This window comes from Lineus longissimus, chromosome 12 (genome assembly GCF_910592395.1).
Source record: "Lineus longissimus chromosome 12, tnLinLong1.2, whole genome shotgun sequence".
Classification (NCBI taxonomy): Eukaryota; Metazoa; Nemertea; class Pilidiophora; order Heteronemertea; family Lineidae; genus Lineus; species Lineus longissimus.
In genome coordinates, this window is record NC_088319.1 from 12,856,236 (window position 1) to 12,878,880 (window position 22,645).

Below are 22,645 nucleotides of genomic sequence, written 5' to 3' on the forward strand. Positions count from 1 at the left end.
ATGGGCTGCCCAGGGAGTCTAGGCTTTGCCGGCCGGTACCCCTTGAAAAAATGTCGCATAGACGTATTTTACTAGACTAGTCGCGCCACTAAATGGTGTAACTTGATGATTATGATATACGTGACCCATAGCTGATCAAGCTTCTTGACCACCAAGGTTTTTAATTGCATCTTATTACCCCGGTTTCAGTTTTAGGACCTTCGGACTAGATTTACTTTCATACCATCCTGTACACGAGGTAGGAGTGGATTCTTTAAATATATAACACTTGCATGGGGGATATTATATATTTGCAGCTTTACTTTTTGGGAACACCCAGTAGTTCGTTGTATTGGGAAACAATGTAGACCTATAAATAAAACGTTATCAAAAATATGTCCCAAAATGTCTAATAAAGTGCATCGGACATTTCAATTCAACTATTCCTTCCTTGAGAATTTATCTCGTGTCATTTAATGTTGAAAATGTCGAAAAGCGTCTGCTAAATTGGTATTTTCCCATAATGCAACGCGAGTGACACGTCGCCATGTTTGTTTGCAATGGTGGACAAGACTTCAGATTTTCGATTTCGCGGTGATGAAAATTGAGATTTAGAACATTTCTAAGGAGCAGATATAACTAACAATAAGCGTTCAAGATGCATAGAAGAGAGGGCTCGGTTGTGCGAGTCGTCATTTTTATATCGGTGGCCATTTGTTTTGTTTATGGCGTATATTTGTATCACGATGTCCAAACACGACTGAAAAAGTCTGACGAAAAATCTGAGAGATTGCGACAACAACACGATTCAGTTTCCGCCCAGTTACAAGGTACCTTGACAGAATTATTGTGTGGTGGTGGTCCTGTGAGGTGGTGGTATGCTGTCGCTATTTCATTTTAGTGCAAAATGAGTACATTTAGTCAACTAGCAGTGTAGACAAGAGAAGACAAAGCTTCAACTTGAATTCGCGTTTAGGCCCGTCTTGTGTTGGACATGACGACATGTCATACGACACATAAGAAGTTGGCTGGGAAGTGGCGAAGGTACGGTTTAGACAATGGGAGACTGCTAAAATGTGGATTAATCGGGGATGATCGCATCCTCGGTTGGCAGATTCCGCATTTTAGCAGTCCCCCATTATTGTCATTGTCTTAACGTACCATCGCCACTTCTGGGCCAACGTCTTAGTGTCATTTCGGACGGATTGGTGTAGAAGGAAAGTTTTCCCTTGAGGAAAATGTCATGGGCTGAGAGACCATGTCTTTTTGTAAAGGTTTGCTTTCTTTCTTTGATTGTTATACCGCCCATGCACTATCTGTAATCTGATCTACAATTAGGCTATAGGCCCTTGCCTGTACCTAGCCTACCTCGTCCGTGGGCTTGGAAAACAAACTATCTTTCCAATAGATCTTCAAAGGTGCCTGACAATGGCTCGAGAGGCACTGTCTGTCTGGCGGCGATGACCTTGAAACTGGAAGCCTATTGTAAAGATGCTTTGTTTACCTGACCTTAGCTTAGCTACAGGCATATCTGGTATAAAGAACCTAAGTGAAGAACAGTCTTTTTTAATATGATTGATGGACAGTACAGTATAGACGAGCAAGTAGGCCTGAATCAAAATGCTATGGTAAAATTGTAACAATCTGTGCTTTCTGAAAGTGGCACAGAATGGGGGAACAGAGGCAGTCATTTCTCTGTCAGTATTCCTAAAACGTTAAAATTGAACTATTGTACATGTTAATGAAAGTTTAACCAGTCAAATGCAGAACAGAAGTCAGGAAGAAGAATCTATGCACATTGAAAAAAATATACTCTCTAGGCCTACATAATTAGAATCGTGTACAGTGTGAGTATATGACTGCCTGAGTCGTTATCGACTAGTTGAGCCATGTGTCGCAGCTGACTTTTGGTGTCAGATGTTATACCACATCATGAGTACAATCTGCTTGATGTTCTACTCTAGCATTCATAGACAGAGTCAACAGATTTATTTTGAACAACAATTTTAGTTTTATCGGTAGTACAGTTCTCATGTAGGCCTACTGGCCTGTACACGTACTTTGAAATATTTGATCTTTAGAAGAATAACATACTTATTGCTTGTTGTCGCATCTTCAACTTTTTAAACTTGGTTAGGGGCAGTCATTCAATGTGTTCATTTGCATACTAAATCTCCTCTTTCTTGCTTGCCTAGGTGTTTTGAGTGAATCCTGTCCTCTTCTTTCTTTGCAGTTGTTTATGAACACAAATCCAGATTAGAAAAAGCTTTGCAACAGGAGAAAAGTGATAGTAAAAAAATGAGAGATGGTAGGTTGTTTGCTGAGAACAGTGGTCAATATTTAGGTTTTCTGCACAGCTGCCAACCACTTTGAAATCAACCTGCGTGAAAATAGTTTGCCAAATTTTATAGTGTTAGGTTTTTTTCACTCGTTCATTCATGTAATGGGAATCAATTGTGACTAATATACACAGTAAGGGAGCAACCTTTGTCGTGTCAGATTCAGCACTTAATATATTCCTCGTACAAAAACGAATCATTTCAACATACTGTGAGATGTGAGAGACCCCCATTGGTAACTTTGTGTAACTTTATCTTGCCTGCCTAGCTGTTGCCTATATTGTCCCTTAATAAAAGACTATTCAACTGCTATCCTGTCCTGTGGTCATCTCATGAAAAGGTCTTAATACAATACATGTTTTTGCATTTGGTAGATTTTCAGAACAATCTTAAACATTGAATCTGCAGATTTTTTAGGAAAGTACAAAATGTACATTGTCCTGTCTTCCCCCGTTCCGAGTCTTGTGTTTTTCAATGTGTTCAATATTAACTATTATTGCCTTGTTTCAGATTTAATAAAAGATAAAACTACTTTAGAGGAAAAATGTGCGAAGGAGAAGGTGAGTGTTCAAAGATACATGTAGAGGGAGGAGCATTGGGACAAAAATGAGATTTCTCATCTATCATCAATTACTTTCTTTTTCTGTTCACCTGGTAAGTTGGGGCTTCGAATCACTCTCCACCACCTCTTGGAGAAACTTATCAGGAGGGGTTAGTTATCCTGATAATGATCAGTGGCAGTGGTGCCGAACTTGTGTCTGACTGTATAATGGTTGCAATAGCTGTTCTCTGGAGTTGTTTCAGTATTTTTTTGTCCTGTTTCAGTATTTTTTGCTGTCGCTGAGTTTGTGAAATCGAGTGTATACTGTAAATTGTCATGTAATAGTACATTGGCCATGCAGTGCATTCATCTGTAGATACTGTGCCTTCACCGTCCATGTGCATGAACATCTCATCACCATAAACATGATAAAAGTGCCTCTGGAAAGTTATTGAAAAACTATGCACCAGCGCACATACTACTTCAGATTCTTGATCAAATATATAAGAGTCACCAAGTTATGATTTTTTAATTTGGAAAATTTCAGATGTAGCAAAACAGCTCTTCTGGAAACATTGCTTACTTTCAATACTTATTTCTAAATATTTCTTTAAAATTGTTTCTTTGCAATACATCCCCTACTCATAACTCTTTCGGGACTGAGTTCTTTCTTTGCAATACATCCCCTAATCCTAACTCTTTCGGGACTGAGTTAGAGGATGCATTCGGTTTCTCAAGAGCATTTGCTATTACACTGTATGTAAAGGAAAACTGAAAGATGTTGAAATTGTTTTGGTTTGGGTTCACTAAGTCAGAGTGTATTTAAGACCTAAGGAACTGCGGGAAACCGCTTCCTAACATTATGATGTTTCAGCTAATGATTATGCTGGCTATACCCATCCAAGAGCAACCTACAGCTAAGCTTGAGTTGTTCTGACAATTACCGAGCAGAAATAGGACTCTCGAAGGTTGCAGATTAATCAATCCTGTCACTATCAATCAATCATGTGACAGTGTGACTCCTTTGTGAACTCGGTCGTATGAGGGAAAGTTACAATGATTTTGGTTTGCTTATTGCCAAAATTGGCTTACACTTACAGCAGCAGACTGGAGCTGAAATTGTAAAAATGCTTTGAGTCCCTAAAGAGTTTCATTTGCTTGCTCCACTCCTCTTCTTTTTGGATGGCCATGGGCACTTTTATCCTCATCTTTTCTTACAGCAAGATCTCCTTACACAGTTTAATACTTTGCAACAGCAGCACAAAATGTTAAAGGTATGTAGTTGTGTGATGGAAGCATGTGTAAATATTGTGAAAAACGTCCGGAGACCAGATAATCCGATAGGAGCTGTCCTTGCCCAGGCAAGCTAATGTCTCAGTCAGCCACTTGTACAGCTCTGCCCTTGTATTCAAATATGATCTGACCTTGTGTCCTTACATCCTGTCATACATGTCTTGTCATCACCAATACCATGTACAGTCCTATCCATTCTATATAACTTTAGGACAATATCTCCCAAATTACATGTTTTGTAAAAATGAAATGTTTGTGTGCCTTTTTTCCCCCGCATTGCACATGTGGCAGATAGTTGCAATGATATATCTCTTCAAAAAAGAAAATCTATTGAAATACTTTTAAATAGGCTTAAAATTAAAGGTACACCAAAGCAATTTCACAACACTGCAAGAAAAGAGTGGTTGCTGTACCAATTCGAAAGTGGTTTTCAGCTTGTTAGTCAGAAATTTTGTGACCATGGCAGTATTAATGCCCTTTATGTTACAAAGTAATATTCAGACTATGAACAAATGTTCAGAAAAAGCATTTTATTTTTCAGAAAGAAATTACTTTTTTACGTAGCTTTTAGCTGGTCATGTAGTTGCTACAAGTCACAGTCATTTCATCAACATCAGACAATTAGAAAATTTCATCATTTGTTTGCAACAGAAATACTAGCCATTACGGGAAGAGAGGGGTTCACTAACTTTCCTTCAAACTGCCGCTGTTGTGATTTTGGTGTGTCAATTTCCTCACCACAAGTTTCATTTCCAGGTGCAATATGAAGACATGGAACGAGAGTTACAGAAGTTACAGGCGAATCTCAAGAAGAATGCGGACGATCATCAAAAAATCGTTGAACAGAATAGTATGGAGTTTTTGCAGCTGAAACAGGAGAAGGAAAATGAAATAGCAAAACTTAAAGGTAGGACAAAGAGAGATTCAAAACTTTATCGGCTCTTAAATTTGGTTCACTCTACTGGTACACGAAGGTGACATGGCAGTGCATAAATTTTAAAGTGCCACCCTTTGTGACGTATAATTTTGCAAGTTTAACAAATGATATCAATTCGCAGAAATGAAAATTGCAAAGTTTATGTCCCTCTGAAACCCTTGGACACCAGAGGCAGAGTTTGCTGCCGGCTACTAACAAGGAAGGTATGATTGATTTGTCTGACTGATGTCTGCCACCCGGCCAACAAAATTGTTCAGTTACAGTGTAAACTTTTAAAAGTGACTGTAAATTTTTCAGATGTCAATGCAAATTGTGATCGGACAAATAAACAGCTGCAAACTCAACTTGAAAATGTTGCTGCTAATTACCAAAAGAGCCAGGTAGGTGTTTTATACCTTAACTCCCAGCTTTCTGATAATCTCGCTCTCTGTCGCAAATTCTTTTGAATAGGAGTTTCTCTACTTATAATACTGTAATGTCTAACAGGCTGTCTGCTGTCTAATGAATAAACAGTAACTTAGTTTGTGTAACTTCATTTTTCGGGCACCGTCGCCTTTCTCGAATCAGTCTAGAACTTAGCCACATTAAGTTTAGGTACACTTTCTTACCAAAACACTAAATAAGGCAAAGGGAGGTATTCATTTTTAAGTAAAAAGCAAAAAATAGCTTTTCACAAAGCTATGAAAATGTATGAGGCAGGAGACTGATGTATTACACAAACTGCCTACACGCCATTCTTGATTTTAGAAAGAATGTAGCCTCCACTTGGCATAAAGCAGTTACTGGTATATGTTGTCCTGGTAGAGTACTGACAGTACATGTACTGATGTTTAAGAATGGGTGCATGCAGTCACTGCACGTGAGAACTGAACCTATGCATGATGAATGTACATACCTTGTCAGTAGATTCATTGCTTGAATATTTCATGAATTGATCGGAAATCCTAAGTTGGCGCGGTTGTAGGACTGCGGTTGAATTGAAGAATTTATCAATGGCTACTTACATGTACATTGCATTCCTTGCTTTTCTCTCTTTAGATAACACACCATCGCAAGGTTATGGTCGTTTCCTTTCTTTATATTTTCGTAGAGCACAATTCATGGGGCATCAGCATGCATTGGCAGTTGATAAATTCCATCTTTTCCAATGCTGATGATAGGCTTTCGCTTTAATTTTAGAGTTAAACTGTATGTTTTGGGGTACTGGTAGATCTGGGGGTAGATGGATGACAAGACACCATTGTTGACATACATGTATCCTTCTTTACATGTTACTAGAGTGCTGCTCTCCATTGCTGTATAAGTTGTAAAATTTGATGTTTTGCCTTGCTTTTGTCCATTGTAGCACCAACTCGTCATCAGTGAACAAACTCGCACGCAGCTGAACACACTGTATCACCGCCAAAAGGTGTTTTTGGTTTGCTTCCCTCAAGTTACCACAGACACCCCCTCCTCACCCACATTTGTATTGTGTTTTCCCTGACTTTTGATTTTGATGTCTCATACGTTCTGGTGTTTTACTTGGCCTGTTTTTTGCGTGGACACCAATTGTGTTATTCGATACCTTGAAAAAAGTCATTTTTACTGTTTTTGGACTTTGCATGGCTTAAATGCTGGGCACTACTGCTAGCTAGCCTGCCATCTCCTTGAACATCCCCCAGACACCATCACGGTCTGGGGTCTCTGGGATGTCAGTTATGGAAGTTTTTTATTTCGTTTGAATTGAAGTGTGTTTTGTCTCCTTACCTCTGCTTAAACCAACGTCCATTTCCATTTCTTTCCACAGAATAAACTTTCCCCAAAGGAAGGCGCCGGTTCAGAGGATCAAGCGGCAGCAGCCAACAGCAGTGACAATGCCTATAATTTAACATTAAACGCCAATGCGACATCAGTGAGCAATGTTTCTCCCCCTTTCACCAACCAGATGGGAACTGTTGACAATTTAGATTCAAAATCTAACGAATCCGGTCTGAATTTTGACACAGATGTTGGCACGAACTCAACCTTGAATAACTCTAAGCTGAATATCACAACTGCTGAAACTACGAATAGTAATGAAACATCACCAAACTCTGGTGTGAGCCTCTCAAACAGTACATGGACTGTGACCCAGTCTGTTCAAACACCAGGAACAGATAACACTTCCAGTTTAAACGATACCTCACTGTCTTCTGAAAGTTCTGCTATGGCAGAGAGATCTCTTACAAACCCAACATCACCTGCTAGCTTGACTGATGAAAGGTCTGTTGATGTAAAAAACAGAACATCAGACTCCACGACGCCGAGTTTTAAAGCAGACACGACATTAGCAACACCCAATGAGTCTCATGCATCCCTCGACACAAAAGAACTTGCTAACAAAACGACCCTGTCTAAGAACAAAGATTCACAAACAGGAGAGAACACTGTGACAAAATTTGGAACGGCCGAAACCAGTCCCCAGTCCCTGGAAAGTTCTGCTGTAAGTTTATAAAGTAACTGAGAAAATACCTGCAGTTCTAGAGCTTGCTTGCTTTATGTCCCTTTACACTATTGGTCGCAATGCTTATGTTGTCTCCCTCAAAGCCTGTCTCTACTTGATGAAACATGAACAGTTGTGTCGTCGTTCACTAACACATAACAAATAGTGTTATCGGAGTGTTCATGTTCACTTCTTTAAGTGTGTTCATCTGTTCAGCGTACTAATACTGTGTACGTGAAGAACATGTCAGTAGTTGCCACGTAATGAACATATCAGTAGTTTCCCCATTGATGAACATACCGGTAGTTGCCACGTGATAAACATGTGAGTATTTGCCATGTGATAAACATGTCGGTAGTTGCCACCTTGATTAACATATCGGTAGTTGCCACATTACTGAACATAGCAGTAGTTGCCACTTGATAAACATGTGAGTAGTTGCCACTTGATAAACATGTGAGTAGTTACCACATGATAAACATGTCAGTATTTGCCACGTGATGGACATGTCAGTGTTGTCACATTGATTAACATATTAATAGTTGCCACTTGATGGACATGTCGGTAGTTGCCACATGATTAACATATCGGTAGTTGCCACATGATTAACATGTCAGTAGTTGCTACATGATAAATGTATCGGTAGTTGCCTCGTGATGGAATTGTTAGTTGTTGTGGCATTCGAATAAAAAAGGACATGTAGACACCTGGAAGCAATAGCACCTGCAGGTACCACGAGATGAAAAAACCAATTCCCTCTTGCATGTCCCCTGCCATATGTTGTAAAAATGAATGATCTCCTGATCAAATGCTGGTGGTGGTGGGAGGCTTCCAACTTCGATCGAGCATGTGCCCTAAATCAGATGTGGTTACTTTTGCACAAATTCCTCATTGCAAGTTGCCTCAGAATGGAAAACGTGTTGGTTTGGTTTGTCCGATTTTATACAAATAAGCATGGAATATGGTTGGTGGGCGCTAGAGTTGATTACCTTAAATGGTATGCGAGGGGCTCTGAACGTTTTGCATCCTACAGCGTTTTAGGGCATGACAAGAAAATACGAATACTTTTTACCTTCTTCAGTTTTCATTCAAATATTCTTCCCTAGCATAGATTCTATTCATGATCTTTCCTAGAAGTGCACTCATTAGTTAGCTAACACCATTCTTCTAAAGTATGACACACGTAAGGTTGACATTCATATACATATCCCCCCCGGACCCCACCCATTTAAATTGACTGATGGAGTGGTATAATGGTACCGTCATTATTCACATGAATCTTGAATCTAAACAGACGCAGTTCCTTCTGGTTCCTTGTTGAGTCGTAGACCTAATCACAATTTGCTCTTCGTCCTAATCCACTTCTAACCTCGCTTTCAGTGTTCTCCACCATTGATGAGGTTGCGGTGGGACACAGCTACTGTTGTAGACCAAAATGAATATTTCATATAGTGTGATCCAGCTGACCAATTCGGTTTTGCCTTCCTATCAAGTCTTTACAATAGTGGAGAACACTGGTTTCGCTTTCAAGATTTTGCAAGCTCTCTGTTGCAGTATTGGTAGGCCAGCTTGTAAAATAGCAACATCTTGAAAACTCTTACAAGCAAATCATCTGTTTTTGAAATAACTTACAAATTGGGGCCACCCTAGCCATCACAGATCTCATCTGTTTGGAATTGGGATGGAAAACAAAAGCTTTGTCTGGGCTTTTGGTCTCCATATTAATTCATGGAAGACACTCAGGACTATAGTGCAGTCTGTTCCGTTGTGTTTAAAAACTGTTTTATTTGTTGCTCATTTTACAACCATTTTCAGCCTCTTAAGTATGATTTTTAGCTTCTATCATAAATCTCTTCATATCCGCAAAACTTGTAACTGCTACAATCCTTTATATTTCTAGTATGACCATACCCCAGCTCAATCTAATGTCACTACCCCTGTCGCTCAGCCTTACCAAGTTCAGACAGGACTTGACACAGCTCAAAGTGCAAACCAGGCCCAGTTGCAAGTTCAAACAAATATTGACACAGCTCCAAGTGCAAACCAGGCCCCATTGCAAGTTCAAACAAATATTGGCACTGCACAGAGTGCAAACAAGGCCCCATTGCAAGTTCAAACAAACATTGAAACTACACATGATGCAAATCAGGCTCATCTGGAAGTCCGGGCTGACACTAATGAAAAGACATTGGTAGAACCTGACAAGTCTACAGATTATGTTCACGCTATACACATAGTGTCCGAAATGACTAATGGTCAAACTTCACCTACAACGTCGTTCGATCCAGATCATGCTCCAGCTTATGACAGCTTAGATTCTTCAGATTATTTCTCGGAGCAGCAATATGCTTCTCTTAAAGAGGCAGCAGTTGCCAAATTTGCTCAATTTACACCCTTGTCAGGTGGTTGGGGACAGTTTGATATGGGTCACATTGACTCCCCTGATGATGAGGACATAACTCCAGATGATGAAGTGTATAGTTATGGTCAGGTTGAGGTGTGTACAGGTCCTGCACGCGGTAACAGGGAATCTTGGTTGTCTGGGTTTGATGGTACACACATGGTGGCATGGAGTATTGAGTGTTCCTGGTGTGGCATGTGGTGGTAGAAGGGGGCAACCCGATTGCCTTTGGGTTTGATGGTGCACCATATGGTTGTAGGGAGTCTTCCAAGTCCCTTCTAGTTAAGTGACATATCATGTGGTGGTAGTAGCAGGAGACAACCCTGGTTGCCTTTGGGTTGCTGGTGCATCAGATGGTTGTAGGGAGTCTTCCTCTTTCCTTCTGGTAAAAAGGCGCAGCATTTGTTAGGAGCAGGGGGTAACCCTACTTGCCTTTTGGTTTGACAGTGCACTACATAGTTGCATGGAGTATGGAGTGCTCCTGGTTAAGTGAAAAAACGTGTGGTTGTAGCAGGGGGCAATCCTGGTTGCCTTTCGGTTCGATAGTGCACCACATGTGACACACGGGACAAACTTTCCTGGTTGGTTGACAGATTGTGTTTCAATTCAAGCACAGTCCGACTGATCATTGACTTCAAAAGAATCTTCCCTTTCGTAGAGAGAGACAGATTATGCATATTCATGATATTAGACTGACATCAAATTATCCAATTACAAACATACTGAAGAAGGCATTAATTAAGGTGACAGGCATTAATGAAGGTAATTACATCGTGGAGGCTGCTGCTGCTGCTGCTGCTGCTGCTTGTTCTACCGTTGTGTTCCATCAGTCTGTTCCATCTTTTGTGTTATGTTATACAGTGTAACCTCTCCAATATTTTAAAGGACACCTTTGGGACTGATAGTGCTGCCCCTGATACTGATAGAGAGGTGCCCTGATTACAGGGGGTAAATTGATAAGAAACAGCCAATTAGGGTCCAAAGGTAGTGTCCATAATAGAGAGGATGTCCTAGAGAGGTGTCCTCTTTGGAAGGTTTCACTATAGTTCTTTAAAACAGCTTTATCGCAAGGAGTATAAAAATGCAACAGGTTTTGAAAATCTCGTTTTTCAGTAGATGCACTTGGTACCATTATGAACACCCTCCCTGAACCCCGTAGGCTGTTGCACTTTCGCCATCATCACAAATTCCTCTGATTTCTCGTATTCCTTCCGTCTTTTTTCTCTGATTGCACTACCACAACCTTGGCAGATTCCCTGAAGAAGAGTTAATTTATTTTTGTAGTAAATTGTATACTTTGTTTGAAGTTTGCATGGTTGGAATTCAGAAGATTATATTATTGCTTTTACCATACAAATATAGATCACAGGAAGGTTAAGACTTCCTAAATGAGCCAATATTTTACCAAACTTTATCACCTGCTTTTTGGGGATGGGGCAGTGTTACAAGATATCAATGTTCCCAGCGTATTCTGCCTAATATGAGTCCCCGGCTTCATATCAATTTTAAAGTTTCTACTTCAGCAACAATTACAAGACCAACAAGGGCAAGTGGTAAGGTTACAACAACAGATTCAACAATCAGCAGGTGCACAACAGCAGAATGTTGCACAACAGCAGAATGTTGCACAACAACAGAATGTTGCCCAACAGCAGAATGTTGCACAACAACAGGCTGTGGCACAGGAGGGTCAACAACAACAACAACAACAACAACAACAACAACAGAACCTGCAGTATGATCCAAACCAGCAGCATCAGCAACAAGTGGTTCAGGTACAATCAATTCTTTTCATGCTAAAAGATTTATCACCCGTGACAAAAAGTTCTAGTTGTTTTTGTCTGTTGTGATTAGGCTGATGTTATTTGTTATCAAATATATTCACAGTGATTGTAAAATTTGGTCGTGTTCCACTTCCAGCAACCGGCGGACCAGGTGCAAATGAACCAACAGCAAGGACAACAGGTGGCACCCATGCAGCCGCAGGGCCAGCAGCAGCAGCAGCAACAAATGCAACCGCAGGTTCCCGGCGCCGGGGACCAACAAGCACAACAGGTTGCACAGCCACAGCAGCCCCAGGATGCCAATCAGCAGCAGGGCCAAGCACCTGATCAAGGGGCTCAGCAAGTGGTGCAGCCAAACCAAGCAGGTGAGGTTTGTTTCTGATGGTGATTTCAGGTTGTTAGCTTAGTAAATCAATTAACACCTACTGTGAAGAATTGATATAACCCATTTGTTGGCTGTAAGGTTTCAATTTTCCTTTGACTTTTTTTCTCTGCAGCAGGAGCCCAGGAAGGCCAAGGAGCGGGAGTAGGCCAGGTTCAGCAGCCAGGACAGGTGAGATCTATAGATTAGGCCAAGGGTCTTGTGCAGAAAGTACAACTCGACAGAAAAGTTAACGTCATAAGATTAATAGATTCTGTGGCCATGTACATGTGTTTGTGAATGTGAATGCAGTTGCTCACTCTGCCATCCTCCAAAAATTGGTGTGGCTTTGTTTCAGTGTTCATTAGAGACTTGACTATCAGTGACCAAATTTGGTCTGTTCATACATTCTCATATTTCTCAAGACTCCTCGAGTTTTTACTAAAGGGTTTTTGATGCCTTGAAAAATAATTTAGTTGATGTAAAATTAAAAATGAAATGCTCCAACAGTTCTTTTCCTTGCTTTTAAAAATAGGCTGCTTTATGAGAGCTCTCTCTGTATCAGACTTCCTAGAAAATAAAAAGCTGTGACAGAATTGATGAAAAATAAGGCCTAAAGTAGTCTGGAGTTCGGAAATATCTGAAAGAACTTTATATGAATAAAGTCATATAGTTTGTTTTCCTGCTAAAATCAAAATCAGTGACTGTGAAGAATGCTGAAAATCCTGAAGAATAGTGTGAAGATCAATTGGCATTGGTCACAAAAAGTCATAATAATAGATGGGTGATGTTGAGTGTGAACCCTATGTATGTTGGTGAACTAAGTTTCTGGCACATTTGTGTCTAAGAAAGTAACATGTCTCACAATGTGTAAAAAGGATTGAAAAGGTGTCGTTCTCTGGGTTTCTTAGTCAACCGTCAAATTTTATTTGCTTTCGAAATTAATATGCTTGCGATCCTTTATAGAATGATCAATGTAGTTTTTCCCCAGCTACACATTAATTTGCATAAAGTTAAAACCGCCATTTATGTCAAAAGTGAAGCATTTTATAGTAGTCCCTTTTAAATACAGTGGAACCTCCCTTAGCGGACACCTCTCTAACTTGTCTCACAAGTTCTCCTTCTCTATCAAGAACACTAGTTTTGGTCTAAGATTGAATGTTCCCATTATATTTGAGCTCTTTTATCAGGACGCCTCTCAACCAAGGACAATACTTGTCCGTCCCGAGGTTGTCCTATAGAGAGGTTTTACTGTAGTTATATTTGTGCCACCTTTACCCTTTGTGTTTTTCTCTATCAGCTCGATCATAAAAAAGATGATATCAATACCGATGGAGTCGTTCGAATCACTCAGATTGATAAGTTCTAGAGGTACATTTTGTTTGTTTTTCTCTTACCATTGTTTGCTTCCAATGCCTCAAGATTCTTTGTACATCGGTATATATTTTCGTAGCGAGAACTTTTACGTATCAGCTTTGCTAAGGTTAAGGGACTGATATGAAATTACAAAAAAGTTCTCATCTGCCTGTTGTGGAGAAGGTGAGGAGAAACCAACTCACTCAAAATGTTTTGAAAGTTCTGTTTCATTCCTTATGAGAAACAAACTCATCAGAATGTTTGAAAAGTAGATGGCATTCCGTTATGAGAAACAAACCCATTCAAAACGTTTTGAACTTTCATTGACATTGCTGATTAGAAGCTGACTGAGAAGGAACCCTTTTTATTTGGCCATCTGCTTGGTACATTACACAGCCTTTAGGTTTTACCCCAAAATATTTTCAACACATATTCATTGTCACATAGTGTGACTTTTGCTTTCAAACTATATTCAGACTGTGTTAATTTCGTTTGGTAACTACATGTACACGTGCATTAGATTTTGCCAAGGAGTCAGATTTGCTATTATTCCAAATGGTTTGAGCCTTGCTTCTTAGTGTATTTGATGCTATGTCAAAAGGTATTCCATCTTGTCAATATTGTGATTGACTTTTGGCTTTACTGATTAGTGATAGGCACAAAAAGGTTGTTGAATGCATCACTGTAAAAAAATTTTTTTGCTGAATTGTGTTAATTTTCCTATTTCAGTACTAAACCACTATGAGCATGGATGAAATGCCATGGAACAACGACCAAAAACATTATAACTTGGCAAACTCCAAAGTTACTTTACTCTCCTGCACTCTTTTCTCTTTCTGACGACACAGCCAGAATGGCTCAACTTCAGCAAATATTTGAAGATACATGATTCTGAGTAAAACTTTATGTGGTTCTACAGATGAGCCCTGGTTTGCGTGTGCTTCAATTTTATATAAAACGAACAAATGCGTGTTCCCACAAACTCTAGGCCTACCTTGCTCCAATATAATTGCTTGCTGCCATTTTGACAGGCCAACCCCCGCTGAATTCAACATATCATTGGTTCGAGAACATGCCTCTGTTCTTCAGATTTGTGACTTGTAAATAGTGCTTCTCCGAGTCAAGTGTTTTCAACAAACTCAGTTTGGCAACTACAACATATGGCTTTTCCAAAGCAGCCCTAAGTTGTACAAGTAAATTTGTGTGTTGCACCTTTCCTTTAAAAGAAGCAAAACCCTTTGAACAACGTAAACAAGTTCAACCAACTTGCAGCACAGTTGTTGCTGCTGAAAATCTAACAAAAGTGTTCTTTCGTTTTGTCCCTCCTTCCAAACACTTCCTGTATCACTTATATAAACACCTTATCCATACCTCCAATATCACCTTCCGTATATCCAACATCACCACTCCCATCCTGACCTAGGCTGATGAGGACAAGTCAAAGGTGAAGCTGAGAGATGGTGATAATGCTGTGGCAGGCCAAGACCAAGGGAATCACTTGAACATGGCCAAAAAGGCTGAAGTTAGACCAGCAGATTCTCATCAAATTGAACAAAAGTCGGATGTTAAAGAGGAGGCTGCTATAAAGGCACAGGACACTGGAAAAGAAGAAAATGTGGACATTAAGGATGATAAGGAAAAGCCAAAGGAAGGTGGGGTCGAACATGTACAACCGATTGAAGAGAAAAATCGGCTTGTTATGCAACAGAGAGTGGTTGATCATAAAGAACAAGTTTGGGCTGGAAATAAAGTTTAGCATGGGTTTTCTGGTTTGGAAGTATCTACATGTAGGATGTGTTATTAAGAAGGCATGTCTATTGAATTCAAATTAAAAAGGGCTTCTTGAGTTTGCTGTGGTTACCTTATAAAGAGGGGAGGGGGACACTATGTGTATAACTGAGAGGCTAAGTGCTTAGAGCAGAATTCTGCATAGGGCATTCTGTTATTGGAAGGACTATTGTTGTTTTAGAATGATAGTTTTATTGTCAAATGAGAGATCACAGGCAAGAGCCAGGTAGGTCAGGCTAATTAGCACAAAGTCGCAATTAGGGGTCTCTCTCATCAGACCGTGCAACAAAACTGTTCACACATGAGGATAATTAACTAATGCTATATTAAAATTACCTAGGAGTCCCCTTACTGTGCATATAAGTTGCCTGAAGAAGACCTGTTTGACCTGCTAGCTCCTGCCAATAGTCTCTTATAATTCATGTAAACCAGTTGGAAAATTTTGAAACATCCCAGTTCAGCTTAGACAATAAACTTACTACGCTGTGCGAAATCTGGCCAAGGTGTAATGGTACTTGGCTGTTAAGTAAGTTATGTTGATTGGTTGAAAGCGTGTTGACCACTCGCCTCAAAATGGATGATGTATTGTTCATTTTTTGGCGAGTGACATATCATGGTGATAGGGAACAACTTGTGAGGGTGGGTCATTGTGATCGTCTATCGTGATAAGTAGGGAAATGTATTAGTCGATATCTTGTCGGTCAATAGCACTATACATTCCAGTCTTGCGTGTCATGTATGTGGTATTCCTTCGACTCCTATTAGACCGGGATCTCACTAGGGTCAGGGTAGCTGGAATGGTTACCAATATTCCTTATTACAGTATACTAGTATATATATATATATAGTGAGCTTCAAATATCTCACCTTTGCCTAGCATAATCAACTGTAAACCCAGATATGGTTGCATGCCTTCTATTTCCACATTTCCCATGTTACAGAAAATCGTCAAAATGTACGGCCACGAAAAAAAGAAAACGTAATTGAAATTAATGTTACGGGGTGGAAGTTTCCTCCTACTTTATTTTGAAAATCACCCAATATTGTATATAGAGCTGATTAGTTCGGGACACCGTGAGATAAAATGATGCAAATATTACTGGGTCTACATGTACCGTTTAGTTAAAAAATGAGGTTGACTTGGAGTCTAAGCAGTACGGTATTATGCTGCATGTAGATTTTGTGTATAAATCTCTCTAGGCCAATTTGACAACATTTTGTAGAACTTGTACATAGTCAGTTTGCAATATTGTGGCTACTAACTTAAAAATATCAAATCACACTTCTGAGGAACTTTAAAAAGGAGGAGGAGGGCTAGGTCCTGTTCTGCCAGCAATATGGCTAACATAAATCACTAACTTAAGATACTGTCTTACCTAATTATTCTTTTTTGTGTTGGTCCTGCTCCTCCTCTTTAGTTTCTTGTTAAACTGCTGAAGAAAGAGAACTGTCAATGTATGGTAGTGGTGATGGTTTTAGTCTAGACAATGGATAAGTTATTGTAAACAATTGACAGAGAACAATATTTGATATGTAAATTGTAGTTTCCTTTATTTTGATGTTTGAGCGTTGGCAATGCGTGAAACATTTTTTGTTGCAGGTCCCTGCAATGACCACTGTTGCTCCATAGTCTTTTTCATAGAGGACATGGGCCAGCTACGGCCGTGTCTTGTGACACAATTCAAATTTCTCGAAAAAGATTGCTATTGCATTGGTTTCGGTGAAGTCATTGCACCCATGGGATTTCAGTAACCTGCTCTATCAGAAGAGAATCGGTTGTGTTGTTTATGTTTGTCTTGCTTGAAACATCAACCTGTGATGCAATTTTGGCCCAAATTTTCTCTTCGCAAAAGGCTGTGCATGGTAAAAAATTGTCACTTTTCCAAAGAAACTTCTGTATATAGTTTGTTGATTATCATCAGTATTTCCACAATAGTATAGAAGAAATAAACTTCGGGCTTTGTTTGATAGATTTATTGTTTGATAATCTTTGGTCTGTTTTCGAAGCATTTTGGAGATCAGAAAGAACATTTGAGGTTTCCTCAGTCTCGATATTTTCCTTATCGACATAGTCGATGGGAAGAAAAAAACTGTTTGCTCAAGACACTTTATATTCGACACTTAAATAATGGTGACCCTTGACCAAGGAGGGTAGGTGGTTTACATTGAAGTCTGGCTCATGCTTGACCAGATTAGTACTAGTCCATTGAAACGACTGACTTATAGGTTTAGGTTGTCTTGTCAAACACTGTGAAGGTGGAGCTTAAAAAAAGGCCAAAACCAGGGCGGCAGGCGTGATTGTTTGCCAAAATGACAACTCCATCCGTGCGGTGCTTAGTGAGACAACCAGTACCGAGAGTGAGATATCAATTCCTGAAATATGATTCTGACTGCCTCTGTTGATCAGTATTTTGCACTGCCCCCAGAACAAAGCACACTGCTTTATACACTGTAAGTAGTGCTAAGTTAAACCAACCCCATGCAACCAGTAATGTATTCCATAATGCGTATCTGCTGATAAGTCTTTCCAATCAACTGCTGAACAAATTCAAGTGGACGTGAAAGATTCTTTCAGCCCTCATTGCATGACCTGGCGTGAAAACTGAAGGGCCTTTAAATGATATCATCTGTTGTTCGAAGGTGAGATTATTTTTGTTATAGGGTACAATTTCATAGCTTTATTCTTTAGTGCAAAAATACGCTTGGACAATATCTTGCTTTTCAAATTTTTTAAGAGTGGAAATATTTAGGGCTTTTTGCACTACTGATTTCTGTCCTTGTAACCCTTTTGCTACCCTTGACCCGCAGAGCAGGACATAGCATGATACTCCTACAGCACCACTGACCTATAGAGTGGCGCATACACTTTTTTACTTATAACTCAATATGCAGTCCAGTGCTGCCATCTTCCAAGGATGCTCGCAATAAATGTTGATGTCCCTGGTTTTACCAGATGTTTTAAAGCTTCAAAGTGTGGATAGAAAGCTGAAGTAAGACAGGTCCGCTGGGTCATTCCCGTATCTTAGTGACAAAAATGTCCGGGAGCTTAAGGGTTATAAGAAAGTTGGCTACTTAACAAAGATTGTCTAGAATTGTTAGGAGAGTTGAAGAGCTATTCCTGTATTTTCTGAACACTAAAGTGAGTATACACATAATTCTTGGGTTCTAGTACATCCCTACACTATAATTGGTTTGAGGCTATGGTGGCACTCCTCTTTCGTACAAAGTAAAAGTTTTTCTTGAACATAACGAACTGTTTCTTGTGCTTTCAGTTGCTTTTCATAGTGTGCACTTTAAACATTTGGGGTAGATCATAGATTTCATCGCAACAAAGGCTGTAGGTCTTTGCTGGGATACAAAAGGAGGTCGATCTTTTATTGCTAGCTTTGTATTTACTCGAAAATGTGACAGTTTGATTAAGTCAAATATTTTTTAACATGCTGAAACTGAAAAGCTGCATTGTAATCTCTGTTAGTAAAATGGCCAACAAAATTAGATGAAGAGCCTACCTTTGCTGTTTTGGCATATTTTGTCCACCTTTAAGGTCCATTGCCCTCCATTGTCATGCAGTTTTGTGAACAGGAAGTCCTTATCTCAAATTTCCTTGAAAAAAATTGTTGCATGCTGCATTTCAAGAATGTTATTGGGAAATTTCTGCGGTATAGCGCATGGTGGATTTTTCATTGGCATTTCTCCTGTCCTGCTCCTCCTGGAAAGCAGTTTTCAGTCTATAGAGTCTCAAATTTTTATGGCAAATTTTGTAGTTTTAGTGGTGGTACATAGTAGAAGTGGTATTAGTTTTGATTCTTTGAGGTTGGGTTAAAAGACAAAATATTACTGTAGAATTCTAACCAAATTGGAGTGATTAGACTAACCCGACCTAGTTTGGTTTTTGACACCGGGTAAGACTGGTACCTGTTAAAATTCTACTAAATAGATGTCACTGCTCTGAACTCAACACTTGTAACTATACGAATGTGCATTGCAAGTCTTTCCGAAATTAAATATCAGACGTTTAACACCTTTAAAATGCAAAGAACGCTCATTAATTCTTCAGTTTTTATTTTTGCACGAAAACAACTTCAGCTTTACAGCGAAGATTTCAGTTCAAGACAATTTTCAGGTAATGGGAATAAGGCAGACAACATGAACTTTACAAACTTAAAACCTTTTAGATTTCATTTGCATCAAAATTTAATTTTTCTATTTGCAGATTGAAAATGCTGCGCTTAATCCACCAGTACAAATGCAACAAGAAACTAATCTAGAAAATGACCAAAGTTTAAACCAATATAAAGGAGAGGACTTCCATAATATAGACAATAATAAACTAGATGATAATATGCAAATTAATCGCCCTCTGCCGGTTGCTGATGACGATTCTAGAAAAATTATAGCGAAGGTTGATGGTGGCAATTACGAGAATGAGCATGAGGGCCAGATGCAGGCGCCCCATGATAATCTACCGGTTCAGGCACAACAGCACGAAAATCAGGTGGGTATATTTTCCTATCAGTCTTAATTGGCATAGGTCATCTGTAAAATTATTCCCTTAAACTTAGCAATTTTTTTGGTATACTTGCGTATTTTTACGGTCTCTTTTTATATTTTTCAAAGTTCTTTAATTCACATTGGGGTTGGTAATCTATCAGAATTAAAAGTCACCGATTTCGGGTTCATATGAGAACAGGGTCATCCTTGCCCTACATGCAAACATGTATGCAAAATACTTGAAAAATATTTAAAATGTAAATCTTCTTTCCAGGTACCAATCCCCATAAATAATGAAGATCGAGAAATAAATATGGAAAAGGCAGTTTATCAAAATGAAGGTGGGTAATAGCTGCCTTTGCTTTTTTTTTTGTTTGTAAAAAAATCCCAGTGCTGTAAAACTTCCATTTTTTAAACCGGCCGGTTAGTAAAAAAAAGTTAACAGTATGCATGTTTTCTTTCAGAAGGTGAGGATGAGGGAGACGATGATAAAAATGAAGACGATAAAGAAGAGGAAAAAGATGACTACATCCACTGATCAACTCACCAGCAGTTGAAAAATGATCTCAAATGGGGAAAAGAGTGCAACAAAAGTCAACCCAACTTTCATTCTTTACCAGTAAAAGCAGGCCAGGTCAGGTTGGAAACTTGGGAGGCCTGACTGACTTTTGACAACTCCAAGGTTCACTGTTCAGTTATTGGTAAAAGAATTGATGAGAAGTATTGGTGGAATACATTTCTTAGTCAAATAAGAAGTGCACCACGCGTACCTTTCTGCAGTTTTTCTGTTAATCTTGAATTCTTGCTTTGCTAAGGCCAAGCAGTTTGATGACGTTAACTTACCGGTAGTATTTTGCATTGAAATTCTTCATCTTGTGTACATGTATTGTATAGTCATGGTCATGTATAATTTGTTATACATGAGCAAACTTAAAAAGATGTTTTAGAAGTCTATCAATTGGATGCATTGGAGGAAATCAAAATCAAATCACTGGTTCCAAGGGAAACAACTTTCTGCTGCAATAACACTGTTCTGATTATTTTGATTTGTGTCTCCATGATTTCATTGGCATTTCATTCATGTGGTTCATGAAGATGTGGCAGGCAAGGCCTGGTGCGATCTCGGTCATTCTTCTGCTGTTGGGGATGCTTAATCAGTTATTGTAAAAGAAAGTATTATGTTGAATATTGTTATATTTTATTGGGGAAATAATCTTCATCTCATTGTATATATAGGTCTGGTATGGTTTATGAAATAATTAGGGGCCACACTGCCAAATTGACCTACTCATCTGCTCACGATAGAAATCCAGATTCAATCGAAATCAAGAATTTGTTTATTCCTCGTGTGTGCGTGTGTGTGTGTATGTATTTGCCGGTCAGTTGTTTGACACACTGTGTAACTTTTCTTCTTCCAACTATTTTCATGTTTTGTGGCAAATCGTTTTGTACATGCTTAGAACCATGATAGTAGTGTCAGAAGTTTTACGAAATAAATAAATAAGGCATGCAGATGTGATGAACTTTCATTGTCCTCATTGGGCTACACAAAAAAGTTAAGCCTTTTGCCTTGCTTTTAAAAATAGCTAGAATAGTTCATCACAGGGTATCCGATATAAGCACTGTGGTTTGTAACAGTATTCCATGTCAGTGAAATTTTTAAAGTTTCAACATGGTGAATAACTGTTGATCTACATATGAAATAATCGAATAACATTTTAGTGATAATAAATTCTGTGAGTTCCTATGTATATTTATGTAACTAATAAACTAGTTCTTTTAGATGATGCTATGCCTTTTTCTAGTCTTAACGGAAGATGTCAAGATGGTTATATATATGGTTAGTTTGTGATGGAACCAAGACTTAATCTTCTATTGATATTGATATTTTAAGTGTCATGATTGACCTTAAATAAAATGAGTGGGCCCTTTGTGTCAACAAAAATACTCGAAGTGATATGTAAGTGACACATTGTTTTGTTGCGAATCGAGGTTGTTCACTAAATCCGCAAAAATAAAATCCTCGCAAATATTTTGTGGTTAGCAGTGAAAAAATTTTTCTATTGACACAAATGAAGATAAAGATGTATGAAGAAGTAAGAAGATGATTTAAGTTGTGTAAGTCATGGCCTGAAGTCCACCAACACGGTCAACTCATATCATTCACTGGTGAAGATTTGATGCTGTCAAAATGAGTTGTAAATGCTTTGCATGGACGATTATATAAATTTGAAAAATACTTAAGAAATAAGACCACTTAAAATGTTTGTGGCTTTCGTGAAATTTTCTGCAGAGTTCTTGTTGATACTACAAACGCATATCATGAATGCTATTACCCGCATGAATATGACAACTCTGAAATTTTTTTGTGTGTCTTTATCTTCGTGATTCGCTAACATTTCTAGAAAAGAAAATGGGTTGGTGAAAACAAAACTTCTTTTCGTTTATCAAATCAAAAAGTGTTTTTTCGTGTTTTTCATTTTCGAGAATCGAGGTTGTGTTTAAAATCTTGATGTTTTTATACACTGTAGTTGAAACACTTAGCCTTTTGTAATCATGTTAAATCATACCAGCTGTCCTTAAAACTGTACAGATAATGATGTAAATAAAACCATTCCAAGATAAGAAAGTCTCTGTGTTTATGTGACATCCACAAATAATCGAAATGCATGAGGAAGGTGCAGCCAGAGGATTTTTTCATGCTGATATCACATTTATCTTCAAACATTTTCCGATGCTTTATCAATGAGATGGTAGTCTGCCTATGGAGTCCTTGGACATGTAAATTGATGCTGCCTTTGTCACCTCTAATTTATTTGTGGACCCTCCTCCCCGATCATATCAATTCTTAATTCTATATGATGTCCCGATATTGTGCTGAGAAATAGTACAGCAGAAGAAGCACACAATGTAG

General features: G+C 38.8%; 1 protein-coding gene across 11 annotated transcripts; it reads left to right on the plus strand.

The window, feature by feature from the left end:
- The first annotated feature begins 540 nt into the window (after positions 1 to 540).
- LOC135497307 (putative uncharacterized protein DDB_G0271606) lies at positions 541 to 22,353 on the plus strand. 11 transcript variants are annotated; one of them, XM_064787110.1, is made up of 13 exons: positions 541 to 809; positions 2,213 to 2,287; positions 2,829 to 2,878; positions 4,080 to 4,133; positions 4,909 to 5,059; positions 5,387 to 5,469; positions 6,128 to 6,145; positions 11,475 to 11,726; positions 11,872 to 12,100; positions 12,233 to 12,288; positions 19,454 to 19,735; positions 20,006 to 20,072; positions 20,196 to 22,353. In XM_064787110.1, the coding sequence occupies exons 1-13, from the start codon at positions 638 to 640 to the stop codon at positions 20,267 to 20,269; spliced, it is 1,563 nt and encodes a 520-aa protein (XP_064643180.1). In that variant the 5' UTR covers positions 541 to 637; the 3' UTR covers positions 20,270 to 22,353. The 11 variants fall into 11 exon arrangements, with proteins under 11 accessions (XP_064643180.1, XP_064643178.1, XP_064643176.1 ...); XM_064787108.1 differs by lacking the exon at positions 6,128 to 6,145 and adding an exon at positions 6,435 to 6,497; XM_064787106.1 differs by lacking the exon at positions 6,128 to 6,145 and adding an exon at positions 6,876 to 6,980.
- The last annotated feature ends 292 nt before the right edge of the window (positions 22,354 to 22,645 follow it).